General features: G+C 35.9%; 4 protein-coding genes across 8 annotated transcripts; all 4 read right to left on the reverse strand.

Annotated features, from left to right (window-relative positions):
• Positions 1 to 664: 664 nt before the first annotated feature.
• Positions 665 to 2,727, reverse strand: LOC111412365 (F-box/kelch-repeat protein SKIP30-like). The gene is made up of 3 exons (XM_023043261.1): positions 2,530 to 2,727; positions 2,242 to 2,316; positions 665 to 2,127 (listed from the first exon to the last, which is right to left on the reverse strand). The coding sequence occupies exon 3, from the start codon at positions 2,044 to 2,046 to the stop codon at positions 1,003 to 1,005; it is 1,044 nt and encodes a 347-aa protein (XP_022899029.1). The 5' UTR covers positions 2,047 to 2,127; positions 2,242 to 2,316; positions 2,530 to 2,727; the 3' UTR covers positions 665 to 1,002.
• A 308-nt stretch (positions 2,728 to 3,035) lies between these two features.
• LOC111412366 (F-box/kelch-repeat protein SKIP30-like) lies at positions 3,036 to 7,380 on the reverse strand. 5 transcript variants are annotated; one of them, XM_023043266.1, is made up of 4 exons: positions 6,965 to 7,380; positions 4,901 to 5,047; positions 4,613 to 4,687; positions 3,036 to 4,498 (listed from the first exon to the last, which is right to left on the reverse strand). In XM_023043266.1, exon 4 carries the CDS (start codon positions 4,415 to 4,417, stop codon positions 3,374 to 3,376), a length of 1,044 nt encoding a protein of 347 aa, XP_022899034.1. In that variant the 5' UTR covers positions 4,418 to 4,498; positions 4,613 to 4,687; positions 4,901 to 5,047; positions 6,965 to 7,380; the 3' UTR covers positions 3,036 to 3,373. The 5 variants fall into 5 exon arrangements, with proteins under 5 accessions (XP_022899034.1, XP_022899033.1, XP_022899032.1 ...); XM_023043265.1 differs by lacking the exon at positions 4,901 to 5,047 and having other exon boundaries at positions 7,229 to 7,380; XM_023043264.1 differs by lacking the exon at positions 4,901 to 5,047 and having other exon boundaries at positions 4,613 to 4,727; positions 7,229 to 7,380.
• A 995-nt stretch (positions 7,381 to 8,375) lies between these two features.
• On the reverse strand, positions 8,376 to 9,713 carry LOC111412367 (non-specific lipid-transfer protein-like protein At2g13820). Its single transcript, XM_023043267.1, has 3 exons — positions 9,320 to 9,713; positions 9,118 to 9,234; positions 8,376 to 8,720 (listed from the first exon to the last, which is right to left on the reverse strand). The coding sequence occupies exons 1-3, from the start codon at positions 9,642 to 9,644 to the stop codon at positions 8,590 to 8,592; spliced, it is 573 nt and encodes a 190-aa protein (XP_022899035.1). The 5' UTR covers positions 9,645 to 9,713; the 3' UTR covers positions 8,376 to 8,589.
• A 2,058-nt stretch (positions 9,714 to 11,771) lies between these two features.
• LOC111412868 (non-specific lipid transfer protein GPI-anchored 2-like) lies at positions 11,772 to 12,776 on the reverse strand. Its single transcript, XM_023043742.1, has 3 exons — positions 12,406 to 12,776; positions 12,187 to 12,276; positions 11,772 to 12,088 (listed from the first exon to the last, which is right to left on the reverse strand). Exons 1-3 carry the CDS (start codon positions 12,722 to 12,724, stop codon positions 11,964 to 11,966), a joined length of 534 nt encoding a protein of 177 aa, XP_022899510.1. The 5' UTR covers positions 12,725 to 12,776; the 3' UTR covers positions 11,772 to 11,963.
• Between the last annotated feature and the right edge of the window lie 2,581 nt (positions 12,777 to 15,357).

Here is a 15,357-nt window from a genome sequence, read left to right on the forward strand (position 1 = left end):
TTTATCAACTTTATGTCAATTCAACTCAGAAGAAACAAACTGTCCGCCCACTCTACAGACGCAGCTGATTGACGCCTATGAGCGGACACCTCATACCGCTAGATGTATACACGCGTCCCACATCCAAATCGTTCACACCACCTATAAATACCCAAGGTTTGGCAAGAGGCAAAGGTAATGAAACTCTTACTACATAGCACTCCATAGCAAGCTTATTTATTTTCTCCTCCCCCTTTATTATTGATTTGCATAGTCCCTGGGTACTGTTCCGACCACTTAAACCTGACTTGACCGTCGGAGTGTATACGGCCATCACCACCCCCGCTGGTTCCGATTGTGTGCGTCTGACTATTCGCTGATTGTGCGCAGGGAGGAACACGTGGAGTAGCTTTCAGTTGGCCACGTAGAAGGACCAATTTTCCAGGTCAACAGATTAAATTTAAGAAAAAAATATGAACGACACAACGTGATTAAACCATTTCATCCTATTGGAAGGAAAGAAGATGAATTGTCTGGAACAAGATGAAAAATGTAGTAATATTAACAATACTATCCAGACAGTCATTTCTAAAGAACCCAAAACCAACTAAACTTGATATTCAAACATGCAATAAAACCATCAATGAAATCTTATGACCTTATACGATTTTGAGCACCGTGCACAAGAGAATATAATAGCCATCCATGAGTTCCATAAAGAAAGCTCAAAAGCGGAAAAATCAAATACAGAACAAATAATTCTGGGTACAATTACAGAAACAAAACGAACCTCGAATAAACGAGAACATTAAAAGGTTACTTCGTTCTAATACATTGTTTTCTGCAAGTAACAGCAGTGTGATGCCTCTTTCAAAGGTATTGGACAACCATAAAAAGGTTTATCCAAACTCTAAACGAAGGACAGCAATTTATGGCATACATGCAAAGTGAGGCCACCAAAAGGGCGGGTTCTCTTCTTTATTTCAAGCACTGTGCATACCTTCCATCCCACGAGTCGAAGACCTAAATCTTCAGCTGTGTACATCCGAGGACAGTTCCCATGCACCGTGTCATAGGAGCTGCCTGATGCCAAACCGGTCTTTCATTTCCAAGCGACAGAACATCAACATCATTCGTCACCTTGATATCCCAATACATCCTGTCAGGCCCTACAACTCCTCCAATTATATAAATATCATCTCCCAGCCCTATCATCCCGAAACCAATCTTGCGACGAAACTCAGATGCTGAAACTACTAACTTGCTAAATTCCCTCTCCTGCTTGTAAATTTGGCCATGACTCATTACATATAGCTTCCCCTTAACGACTGCCATTGGACCCTGAAGCCACCCATAGTCATGAACAGTCCAACCCAGCTTAATACTGTCCAAAACTTGCACAGTTGACAATCCCTTGTGCAAGACATGAACCTTACCCCCAATAACCACTCCTGTACATGCAGAATTGTGAGTGCGGTGAAGATCGGGTATTGAAACCCAGACATCCTTGTCAGGATCGTAGACTTCAGCTTTAGAGATAGACTTCCTGCAGTTAGTAAAACCACCTGCCACGATTATTTTCCCATCCATCACACAGCATGCGAACATTGCACGAGGCACAATCATAGATGCGCGTAGGGCCCACTGCCGAGATACTGGGTCGTATGACCATACCGCATCAGTAGCAAAACTTCCATCCTGGTCACCGGTCAAAGGATCCACAGCATCACTTCCACCACCCAGCACAAAAAGCTTTCCGCCAACAAAGACAGCCCCAAAGTGGGCAAGGTGCCTGATGTTTGAAGGAAGAACTGGGAGAGTAATCCAAAGGTCACACGCAGGATCATAAAGCTGCCATAGATTGTCAGGGTCATATGAGCAAAGACATATAAATTCCTCAGTTGAGTTCACCTCTTGACGGGCTTTAAAGAGTTCAGTGCTCCGAATGGCAGCTCGCCAGGAACGCGAAACAAGTTCTAACTTTGGATGAAGATGGAAGGGAACCCGTGCAAGGCACCTGAGGGCGACAGCATCAGGAAGGCCTTCAATAAGTCCAGACATAACCATGCAATACCTTGAATATAGATTTTTTCTTTCTTAAGCGATTGTGATTTGTTGGTTGGTGAAAACAGCTTCCAAACGTACTATCTAAAACACCACATAAATAAATAAGTAAAAATCAATATATAAGAGATGATCTGTTCATATAAAAGTCTCTTCGACTAGAGCATTTCAACAGCCTGATTAGGGAAAAAAAAGTACCCTAAAGGCGAGATATGTCAGCATTCTGAGAGCGTCATCTTATCCAGACATCCAAATTAGGATCAGTTTTTGACTCTGAGCAAATCGGAACATAAAAGGTTTTAGCATGCCATGTCTGATGGAAATAAAAAATCAGTTACTTCGCTAAACACAACAGCTCTAACAATGCCAATAAAAGCCTTAATCAAGGTGTAACATTATGAAATGTGATTTATGGTCACCATAGATACCTATACCACTTAATTCTCTATCATAAGGAGATAACATGCCTAACATTTTACAACTTACAATCAAGAATGATTGGTAAATGCACTCTACATCGAGAGAAATTAACTGTGCAAAGCCTATCAAGGCACTAATGTCCTTCACCCCCATGCTTCATAAAGGCACTCGTTATATTCTAAGCGAAAGATCTTGGCATGTGCATAATATATTCTGCAGAATTCAGAAATTGAAGAAATTATAAATTTTTGACAATGCAAGTTCATATTTCATCACTATTTTGAGTCGTGGAGTAGCTTTCAGTTGGCCACGTGGAAGGACCAATTTTCGAGGTCAACAGATTAAATTTAAGAAAAAAATATGAACGACACAACGTGATTAAACCATTTCATCCTATTGGAAGGAAAGAAGATGAATTGTCTAGAACAAGATGAAAAATGTAGTAATATTAACAATACTATCCAGACAGTCATTTCTAAAGAACCCAAAACCAACTAAACTTGATATTCAAACATGCAATAAAACCATCAATGAAATCTTATGACCTTATACGATTTTGAGCACCGTGCACAAGAGAATATAATAGCCATCCATGAGTTCCATAAAGAAAGCTCAAAAGCGGAAAAATCAAATACAGAACAAATAATTCTGGGTACAATTACAGAAACAAAACGAACCTCGAATAAACGAGAACATTAAAAGGTTACTTCGTTCTAATACATTGTTTTCTGCAAGTAACAGCAGTGTGATGCCTCTTTCAAAGGTATTGGACAACCATAAAAAGGTTTATCCAAACTCTAAACGAAGGACAGCAATTTATGGCATACATGCAAAGTGAGGCCACCAAAAGGGCGGGTTCTCTTCTTTATTTCAAGCACTGTGCATACCTTCCATCCCACGAGTCGAAGACCTAAATCTTCAGCTGTGTACATCCGAGGACAGTTCCCATGCACCGTGTCATAGGAGCTGCCTGATGCCAAACCGGTCTTTCATTTCCAAGCGACAGAACATCAACATCATTCGTCACCTTGATATCCCAATACATCCTGTCAGGCCCTACAACTCCTCCAATTATATAAATATCATCTCCCAGCCCTATCATCCCGAAACCAATCTTGCGACGAAACTCAGATGCTGAAACTACTAACTTGCTAAATTCCCTCTCCTGCTTGTAAATTTGGCCATGACTCATTACATATAGCTTCCCCTTAACGACTGCCATTGGACCCTGAAGCCACCCATAGTCATGAACAGTCCAACCCAGCTTAATACTGTCCAAAACTTGCACAGTTGACAATCCCTTGTGCAAGACATGAACCTTACCCCCAATAACCACTCCTGTACATGCAGAATTGTGAGTGCGGTGAAGATCGGGTATTGAAACCCAGACATCCTTGTCAGGATCGTAGACTTCAGCTTTAGAGATAGACTTCCTGCAGTTAGTAAAACCACCTGCCACGATTATTTTCCCATCCATCACACAGCATGCGAACATTGCACGAGGCACAATCATAGATGCGCGTAGGGCCCACTGCCGAGATACTGGGTCGTATGACCATACCGCATCAGTAGCAAAACTTCCATCCTGGTCACCGGTCAAAGGATCCACAGCATCACTTCCACCACCCAGCACAAAAAGCTTTCCGCCAACAAAGACAGCCCCAAAGTGGGCAAGGTGCCTGATGTTTGAAGGAAGAACTGGGAGAGTAATCCAAAGGTCACACGCAGGATCATAAAGCTGCCATAGATTGTCAGGGTCATATGAGCAAAGACATATAAATTCCTCAGTTGAGTTCACCTCTTGACGGGCTTTAAAGAGTTCAGTGCTCCGAATGGCAGCTCGCCAGGAACGCGAAACAAGTTCTAACTTTGGATGAAGATGGAAGGGAACCCGTGCAAGGCACCTGAGGGCGACAGCATCAGGAAGGCCTTCAATAAGTCCAGACATAACCATGCAATACCTTGAATATAGATTATTTCTTTCTTAAGCGATTGTGATTTGTTGGTTGGTGAAAACAGCTTCCAAACGTACTATCTAAAACACCACATAAATAAATAAGTAAAAATCAATATATAAGAGATGATCTGTTCATATAAAAGTCTCTTCAACTAGAGCATTTCAACAGCCTGATTAGGGAAAAAAAAGTACCCTAAAGGCGAGATATGTCAGCATTCTGAGAGCGTCATCTTATCCAGACATCCAAATTAGGATCAGTTTTTGACTCTGAGCAAATCGGAACATAAAAGGTTTTAGCATGCCATGTCTGATGGAAATAAAAAATCAGTTACTTCGCTAAACACAACAGCTCTAACAATGCCAATAAAAGCCTTAATCAAGGTGTAACATTATGAAATGTGATTTATGGTCACCATAGATACCTATACCACTTAATTCTCTATCATAAGGAGATAACATGCCTAACATTTTACAACTTACAATCAAGAATGATTGGTAAATGCACTCTACATCGAGAGAAATTAACTGTGCAAAGCCTATCAAGGCACTAATGTCCTTCACCCCCATGCTTCATAAAGGCACTCGTTATATTCTAAGCGAAAGATCTTGGCATGTGCATAATATATTCTGCAGAATTCAGAAATTGAAGAAATTATAAATTTTTGACAATGCAAGTTCATATTTCATCACTATTTTGAGAAAATCAGCACCTAAGCAGTTTCAGATCAAGGTATTGTATTATTCTATCAGGCATTCAATTTGAACTGCAGAAATATCACTCCAAATAACAACCTAAAGTAAAATGAGTGATTTAGTTGGAAAGGAATCAAAAGCCAGAATATCTAATGAAGTATTATGCTAAGCACTATAATGCACCAACGACGCACCTCACTGCACTTCGGTTACAGGCATGCATCTCATTGAACTTTTAATTACTATGTCATTACATGCTTGTGCATTCATGAATAGAATAAGGGAGACCAAAAAATGTGCTGCAAATGAATAAGGTTTCACAAATCCTATCAACCAATCAAGAACAACACATTTCAGTCATTTCAAGCATAACACCTTAATAAACCCTTGTTTGAGCCCCAATTTTGGACTAAAATGCATTTTAGAATAGTGTTTCGTAAAGTAAGGAAAATTTTTGAGTTTACGTGTAAAATTATTTAATAGGAGAATGTGTGGTTGAAAATGAGTTATGAAAAAATGAGAGCCAAACATAGGCTAAGTATAACTAACCTAAGAAACAAGGCAATAGGACATAAATGGCAATTCAGCTGAAAATTTACATATAAGGTCATCAGTGTTAAATGTTAACAATGTAGAAACTCCAGAATAAAGGTTCGTGCAAATGCAGCTCAACAATAACAGAAGATTCTATATAAGCATAATATCTCATCCTTTTCATAATTTAATATTTTATTGAATGAACAACTTATCCTTCCTATACAACATTTAACAAGCACAGACATATATAAAGTTTGATTGTAAATTTTAAACAAATTAAATTGAAATTGTAATACTTTGTTTGGTTTTCATTTCAAGTCTAGAAATGTGAGATACAAATTAGAAATCATTTTAAATCCAATACCAAAATAAAAAATATGATACAAAGGATTATCTCATGATCTAAAGGATCCGATCCCTAATCTCTTTCATATTGGCACAACACAGGTACTTTCTCTAGAAAGGAAAGTCCGTGCAACAAAGACTAGAACTCCATTTTACAAATACCTACTTGTATTTGAAACATGAAAAAAAGAACACGTTAGTATTTGCTACTGAGAAAGATGAAGGGGATCATTCGCTCCATAGATTGATTATCCAATAACAGCGACTACTAATCCAAATAGATAACAAAGAAAAGATATGGATCCATTAAAGATACACAAAATAATTTGAAATATGTTGATTTCAGTAGACCACATAATAACAAAATAATGCACGCAGAAGCACACCATTCATGTTCAATCCTTGCTCAGCATCATTTCCTTCAGTTTAACTTGTATATTATATTACTACGCCCAAACTAAAACTCTATTTACATCCATTTGATTTTCTAGAATCAAAATATATTATGATCATAACTGTCAACACAAGCACTCCCATTGACATTAAGTGTATAATTCTAGAGGCGCTAGGAGTTTATGCAAATAACTTGTCGCTGATCCAACAATTATTAGTCAAATGACAAAAATTAGAGTGAAACTCAATTTGAATTATATCAAAATGATCAAAAACAAAAAGGGGCAATATGTGAGAACACATCACCGGTACTATAAATCCATCACTACATGCAAAATCCCCACATCCCAACATCTTTAATCAAAACAGGAAAACCCCAGAAAAATACCCTAACACCCATCTAGTGAAAATTTCACTCTGCCATATAAAATATTAAATTACAAGGGCACCAAATTCATGATTCCAGGCATGGGTTCACCTCAAAACTAAACAACTAAAAGATTCATAAGATTTATAGATTGGAAATAAATTCGCAGGAAAAATCAAATTCAATGCTGATTCCAAAATCAGAAATACCTGTAAAACAAAGGACACAGGATGAGGAGAACAAAAATTCAACTGGGTTTCAAACATTCTCCAAAAAGATGACAAATTTTGGAAAAACATAACACGCCCATATCCCAGAGCCTTTGTTTTTCCGTTTGGATTCAAGAACTAACAAATACTATTCAAGTATTACACGCACATTTCGTATACATGCACAGATATACAAACATCTATAGATTATAGGAATATTGCTCGGTAAGATTGATTCTGTGTGAAAATTGAACAAGAAATTACCCCCAACAATCGGAATAGAATAGAATTGGTACGAGCGAGGATTATTCCATGCTCTGCTTGATTGTTTGGACAACTCGCAGTCACGTGATCTGCACGTGCTTCTGAATTTGGGCCTGATTGGGAATTTTGGAATGGACTTCTTCTGTCATTTGGTGGTCTTTTGGAAGCTGGATCCAGCATGAATGGTGTGATATTCTTACCACTACCAAACTATTACTCCTATAAAATACAAATTAATAATTAACGTGTGTTATTAAATATTGTTTTTTTCAAGTCTAAAGATAAAATAAAATAGATGGTTGATTGTTTGTTGGAAAGTCTATTGTAAACTAATCAAAATCAGCCAAACTATAGATTGTTCTAGTTTCCTTGCATTTGATTGGTGTTTGACTAGTCTTTAAATTTCTTTTAATTTAAGTGATTTGATGTGTTTATGATGAAGATGTCAAGAAACGCGAATTAAGTTTGAACTACTTATGAAGATGTCAACACAATTCATAAAAAAGATTATGTCTCGCTCGATCAACATTCATGAATTTAGTTTTTTATTAAGGTTTGCATGAGTCAGATCATCATTTCACATAAGTCACAAGTTTGAACATCCATACCCAACAACCTTTTTTTAGAGATAAGTCGACCCATGGCGAAAAGTACCCCGAGATTGGGCGACCAATTTATTTTTGCTCGATTAGCTTAGGATGGAGATCAATTCTTGGTCTTTGTGTCATAATAATAATGGAGAATAATTTAGTCTATTTATAGGAGTAATGCTGTCTCTGTTTGATATTTTTGGCACATGGAGGACTAACCTAAAAATTAATATAAGATGTTACAGTTGCATTATATTTTTAAGAGTAATGTTATTTGCAGTCGCTCACTGCGGTAGTCGCCTTACGTGACATACACATGACAGGTGATTATTTGATATATTAATGTGGTAGTTTTTTTATTCATTAATGTATCAAATAACCACATGCCATGTGTATGGCACGTAGGGCGACTGTCGCAGTGAGTGACTGCAGATAGTATTATTCTATTTTTAACGATAAACAAGAGTGGCGAAAATAATTCGTTGCAGTTGTTAAAAAAATCAAACAATTTACAAATAGATAGAACTGATATAAATAGAGCCACAGCTGTAAGATAATGCCCAAGTTGTTATCGACAATATAAGTAATGCATAAACAAAGAGGTAAAATCAATTTCCTTCAATACAAACTCTAAAAAACAATAGAGAACAAGTGAATACAAAAACACTTATAAGTAGGTTACAAGCATTCAAAACAAAAAAACCAGGCAGAGAAGAATGTGACAACTCTGTATACTAACAATGTGACAAGCATAAAAACTCCACAGGAAGCCTAAAAGTTCCGGCCGGTGGCAGCCCACACAGCAACGAATAAGGCCATGGCCGCGAGATGAATTGGCGATTTGATGATATTTCCATCAGGAGTGCTCCCACTGGTATTTGGTCCGGTCTTCGATCCTGTTCCTATACAATGGATTCATCAAGATATTAGCATCATTCTTAGTTTTGTCGTCGATTTTTTTGAATCTTCTTTAAGGTTGTGCACTAGAGATTATCAGGAAATTTAATGCACCTTTATATTTGTCAAACCACTTCATCTAAAAACCTAGGCTGTTAGAGAGGAGACGCATTTGTTTAAATAAATATAGTTTTTAACAATGTTATGGAACACATTTATTTTATTTACTTAAGTTTTGTCTAAAAATTCTTTATATATACTTAAATTCCTAATTTGGATATTTCAAGGTTCATTCAGAAATAATCTGTGTTTTCAAAGATGGATTTTTGGCTGATTTTAAATTAATACCTTCAAAACACTTTGTTAATGTAATTGTGATTTTAATTTAGATCTCATGTATACCTTGAGGAGCAGAGGGAACGGTGGTCGTGGTAGGACTCTTAGCTGGTTCATCAGAACCATCTGCAGGGGAGCTGATCGGCGAAGTTGAAGGTGAAATGGCTGGTCCATTAGCGGCCGCTGTTAAGTAAAACATTTTATAAGCTCGTTATCGAGTTTCAAAAAGTTGCAAATGAAAAAACAAAGAAGGTTAGAGGATTTATACCGTTACACTGGCTGACCGGAGGAGTTCGAACGCTACATGCCCCAGGAAGTGCCAGAGCAAGAGTTTGGTTTATATTTAAACCAAAAGACGAACCAGAACCATTTAGTAAAGTACAAAGACACCGGGGCTGTGACTGAACAACGTTACCAAGAGACGAGCAACAGGATGATGATGGAGTGGACGAGTTTCCAGTAACGTAACTTAAACACGAGGAGAGGGTCATGAGTGAGCTGGTGCAGCTCGAGCTCGACTGCGCCATGGCTCCACCTAAAAGCATGAACGAAAGGACTAGGATCAGACAAATCTCGACTCCTTTAACAGCCATAAGTGATGTTTAAGGTATTGCCTGGATGTCGAGTAAAAGACGAAATTACTATTAAAACTAGAAAAGTTTTGTGTGCCACAATTGGGAAGTCGAAGATTATAGCGAATTTATAAGAGAATTTGAACAGAAGAGACAACATCATTTGGTATTTTGGTTGGCCAACTTTCATGAAATTAAGAAATCTGATAACTAAATATGGTACATAAATATAGTTCTCAAGTCCTTTGGTATACCTGGCACATTCAAGTAATCAGATTTGTTCAATTAGTTTTGCATCAGTATATGTTTAGTTATGCATCAGTTGGATATACACGGTAAGTAGGTAATCCAACTCATCAACTGTCTAGCCGACATCGACATCTTCTTGCTTCAAAACTAATATTCATATTACAATAAAATGCTAAAAGAAGGATCATTTTCTTACCAAAAGTGCTAGAACAAAAGTGAAAACTTCGAGGTGCAAGTTGATTTAGCTCTCACATACAGAGAGAATCACTAAAGATGTGTGTATTAGCTTTGCTTGTTTCTAATTCTTGTTTTACGTATTATTCAACTAAATCATATTGTTAACTTGTGTTCTCGACCATGATTTTTTTTATACAGAGGTATAGTAGGTATTATATACGTTTATCAGGTCACTCTAGAAATCCTTTAATAGAAGTTATTTACCTACTTTTATCTATCAATTTATTTACCTATTCTTAATTAGTTGCTGCTACCTACAGCACAGCTCATTTCGCCAACTTTTGTGGAAACATTAGACTGGGAAAAGTTAATAATTGTCCTTAACAGGAATAGGTAAAATCAAATTCAGTTTTAATGTCAATTATAGTTGGTAAGTTTAAGTACTTTTGTAGAAAGTAGCTGACTGATCACATAACATCCTCAATGTACATAAATTGACTCCAAAAATTTTGCACCTTGCTTTGACCGTTAAGAGTATGTAACCTATGCATCATCTTTGTTTCTATCTCATTGCTATGCATTCTATTTAGAGATATTTGAATGTCTCTAAATACCTAGGTGGTGGGTAGTATTAAGACCTGAATGTTCCATATTAAAAGGTCAATCTTGTTAAGAGGAGGATTTCAAACATTTATATGATGGTCTGTATTTCATCATACATGTGAGATTATCCCTCAACAAGTAGGTAAGATGTAATTCCTTTATTTTATTTTCCTGAGGCTATTTAAAACTAGACAATTATCTTTATACTTGCACTTGGAGGTGTCAAAATGATTGAGCCGAGTCACTTGCCTTATGATCCTAGACTAGCTTGGTAGAAATTGGCTAGGAGTAGATCGGCTCACAGACCTAATTCAAAGTCAACAATCAATTTTAGTTACATATTTCATGGATATGACAACTTTTCAACCACACGCTTCATCAAATTTATCAAAATTTACTAAAATTTGATTTTAATCCCCCACCAAACCTGGGTTAATTGGGCCCATTTTAAATTTTTTTTGTGATTTTAATTTTTTAAAGGATTTTTTAAGAAATAGTTAAAAGATTCTTATCAACTCTAGATCTCCCCAAGGTCCAAGCTTTTAACAATCAGGCTTCAGCGAAGCCCTCCATCCCTGATAAGGAAGGATAAGAGCAGTCGAATGATGGTTATTCCACTTGGGCCGTGCTACATGACCACATTGGCTGACACAAGGGTTGACACATCACACACACATGGGAGTTCGGCATTATTTTATTCGCACAGGATCCACACCTCGGCTGTGAGAGGTATGTTAACCTTTGTGTCAAACAATGTGGTTGAGTAGCATTTTTCATTCCACTTATAGTTAAAGCGCCTTTCTTGATGCAGAACAAAACACCACTACTTGCATTGCATCCTCATCAACTCTCTCGAGAGTTCACAATAGTACACATAATAGATCATTTTTCCTATTGCAGTGACTTCCACTTTGAGTTGAATACCTTGTACGTACCTCATCCTTGTAAAGTTTAAATCCTTTGGAAAACTCTAGCAAAGATTATGATTACTTTCACCTTAGCTTTATGCTCTGGAAATTTCAAGTATGGTTTCAATAATTCTGGTTACCCAAAGGCATGTTGAGTACTGCTAAGGACAATTGGACAAAAATTGAGGAAAAATAGGTCAATGGATGGGAACAAACATATCCTTAATATGTGAAACATACAGAATAAGCAATTATAAAACTTTGTTACACCGAATGAAGTATTCACTAGGACAACATATAATGATATCGATGACGAACTAACACTAGTACAATGTATAACACCCAAGAATTTGCGATGGAAAAATAATTTGACAGGATAACAGCCATCTGATGCTGCTGAATCTCAAAATCCAGTGGCAGAAAAAGCACAGGACGCGGCTAAGATTAAGAAGCCCGCCAGACTAAATGGTGCTTTGAGATTTCTTCCACCATTAGAGGTTCCATCTGTTGAGGGAACAACTCTAGACCCTGCAGATAAAAAGGTTCGACAATTAAGCTCATGTCCATGTAACTAATATGTGCAACGAATATTAAATTTGTCTCGATTCTGTGGAACTAACCAATACCTGATGGAATGACTGATGGCTTGGTCGGATTCTCTGGTGTTTTGGAGGAATCAGCCGGAGAACCTTCTGGGGTGGAGGGTCCATTTGCTTCTGTATTTGCACAGTATATCGAAGTTAAAAATACACGAGTCCTTAAAAGTTCAGAATGTTCAAGATGTAAAAAAATTCAGTATTTTCCATGTTATTATGAGACAGAACAAGTTCGATAATTTGTCTTACCCTTGCACCGACTAACAGGAGGAGTTTCCACGCTGCAAGCACCAGGTAAAGCCAATGCGAGAGTTTGATTTATATTGACACCATAAGAGGAGGCATCACCATTAAGCAACAGACAAAGACACTGCGGCTGTGACTTAACTACACTCGAAAGCTGTAAGCAACACGATGTAGATGGGGTCAATGAATTGCCATTAACATAGTTAAGACACGGGTACAAGCCCACCAGTGTCTTAGAACAGCCTGATTGAGCTGTAATTCCATCCAAAAACACGACTACAAAAACAGGAACTAGAATAATTTTGGTCATCTTGGAAGCCATTTTCTTGGAATTTTTGGTGGGAATTGGATTTTATGTGCTGATGAGGGTTTGAAGTTGTATGAGCAGGGACAATAAGATTTGGTGTTTAAATAAGAGGCATTTAGTAGAAGAAGAAAATGGCAGAAACAAACAGGTCCATTTGGTTAGCCAACTTCTAATCAACTAGACTATTGATTGAAACATAGTACTTAATCCAGAAAGGCATGTGTATAATTAAAAATAGCACAATCTCTGTGATCTTTGTAACCTACATAATCAAATACTGGAGATGACAAATAGTATCCCTGTAAAAATAGTGGCCATTTGAGGTAATGATAGATTGGTTTCAATCACACTTTTCTTGCAAATTAATATATAAGTCAAGGGAAAATTTTGAACTAATTAAGCAATATTTCTTAAAAATTTAGAGTCGGTTACAGAAATCATTTTTTGTTACTCTAATTGATTTATTATTACGTCTATTGAAGATCCTATACAATTGGATTGTCTACAATCAAAACTATTATGTTAATTTTTGTATAACCATACCCTCTAAAATATTCTACTCGAAGTGTATATGATTTTTTCTTTAGGTTTATAGAAGCTTAGTGCTAAACTCCTAAATAGTCTAAGTAGAGGTGTCAAATGGGCAGGCCTGAGCCTAACCCCTTTTGACATTAATAATCTTTGTATCTCATCCCTTCCTCCTTTTTTATCCTCTTGCTTTAGATAGTCCCAAACTTGACTAGAGCAAGAACACAACAATAAGTTGACTATAATACTCAAACCCGCATTGACAGAAATGTCACCACAACAATTGTACCTTAACTTTAGGCTTGGAAATTTATTTAAATAACTGTGCTTTTAGCAAAAAAAAAAAGTAAAAATTAAATTAAAAAAAATACTTACGAATTATTTTTTTCTGACATACAATTTACATTAACAAAAACTACCAATGAATTTCTCATGAGAAAACTTCTTTGGGATAATAACATAATATTAACATAATTCCAACAGAATTTATAAAAGAAAGAAAGTATCAAGCAAATCCATGCATTTGTCTACTTTATTACGCGAACAATGACAAGTATATATTTACCAAATAAATAAAAGGTTTGAAAGTTTTCCATGCATGAACCACTTTAGGCGGTAAGAAAATAATATGTTATCCATTTTTGCACGATAAGCATCAAAATAAACTCGTTTACATAGTTATCAATCTTGAAACTGCACGAAAATTTAAGGCAAAGTAGGGAACTTCTTATAATATAACATATTCAAATATCGGCTTCCATCGGCAACAATTAAGGTACTAAAATATTTTCCAAAACCCCATAGCGACTCTATTTGGAAGATAAACCAATGTGGATTAATTAAAGTGACATATAAAATTCTACAAACATCGAATATACATGATTTCAAGTTTATTCAGTAATTAACCCATGAGGCTATCAAACCCCAATAGTTTTGTCCAAAAATTTCAAGTAGCGATTGAATTACGAATTTTTGAAGTCAATGACAGAAACTGAAATTTTTTAAAAAAAATAGCAACACTAAATCTTACCACTCACATTTTTGTGACAAACTGTAACTTGTACATTAATTTCTATAAAATGTAACTACTTTTAAACATGACTAATTCATAAAAAATCTTCTCAGAATAATCTCCCAAATGATGTTCACAGAAATCTATTTATTTAAAAAAAATTTGTAGACGGTTCATAATCAAATAATAACATTAAGTCACCCACTTGTCCATAGTATGTTGCATCTTCATCTACTATCATCTATACCCCAAACAAATCAAATCAACATGTAGGAAGGGAATTAACCAATGAGTTCAAAATTCAATAGATATTATCGGTGCATTTCGTTATCAAATTAGAAAATTCGAACAATAGATTCATATCATCGCACGTTGATGAATTTTCGACAAAAGCAAAATTCTATAAAATTATCATAACACCTAGAGTTGGAGAATGATTGTTCAAACCATAGTAGTACCGAAGCATCATACCCGAAGGTACCAATTCATTTATACTTTTAACGAAAAATCATAATTTGAAAACAAAATAACAACTTATATCTCTACCTACTTTAGTTTGACGCTTTTAAATCAATGAAGTTTGGCGTGAATATTGTTTTCTGACTGCAACTAATGCTTTTAAAAAAGTTTGCCTATCTTTTCTTTCCCTTACTTTGGAGAAAATGAAAAGTTAATCCTATGAAATTTGAAGAAACCTTTGGTAATTATTCACAAATTAGTAATGATTAAATGAAGGTTTTTATGGTTTATTTCAATGTATTTAATGTGACGATTTAATGCAAAGTTATTAGCATTTCCATAACCTTTGGCATTTTTTAAAAGTTTTTAGTATATACGTGTGTGTATATTTGGGGGTTTAAATGTGTTAATAATTCACCAATTAATGAAAATGTTTCGTGTCTTTTATAGCTTATAATATTTTAAATTGTTTTGATACACACACACATATTATTCTTGGTCCTTATAATTTATTTAATATCAACATTAATTCTCAAATAGAAATTTACAAATTTTCTTTCATTTCTCATTTTTAAAATTTATAATTCGGTCCCTTCGAAAATAACGTGTGAGCAAATTTGGCTTAGAAATATTTATTTAAGGCATATTA

This window comes from Olea europaea, chromosome 16, assembly GCF_002742605.1.
Source record: "Olea europaea var. sylvestris chromosome 16, O_europaea_v1, whole genome shotgun sequence".
NCBI classification, from domain to species: Eukaryota; Viridiplantae; Streptophyta; class Magnoliopsida; order Lamiales; family Oleaceae; genus Olea; species Olea europaea.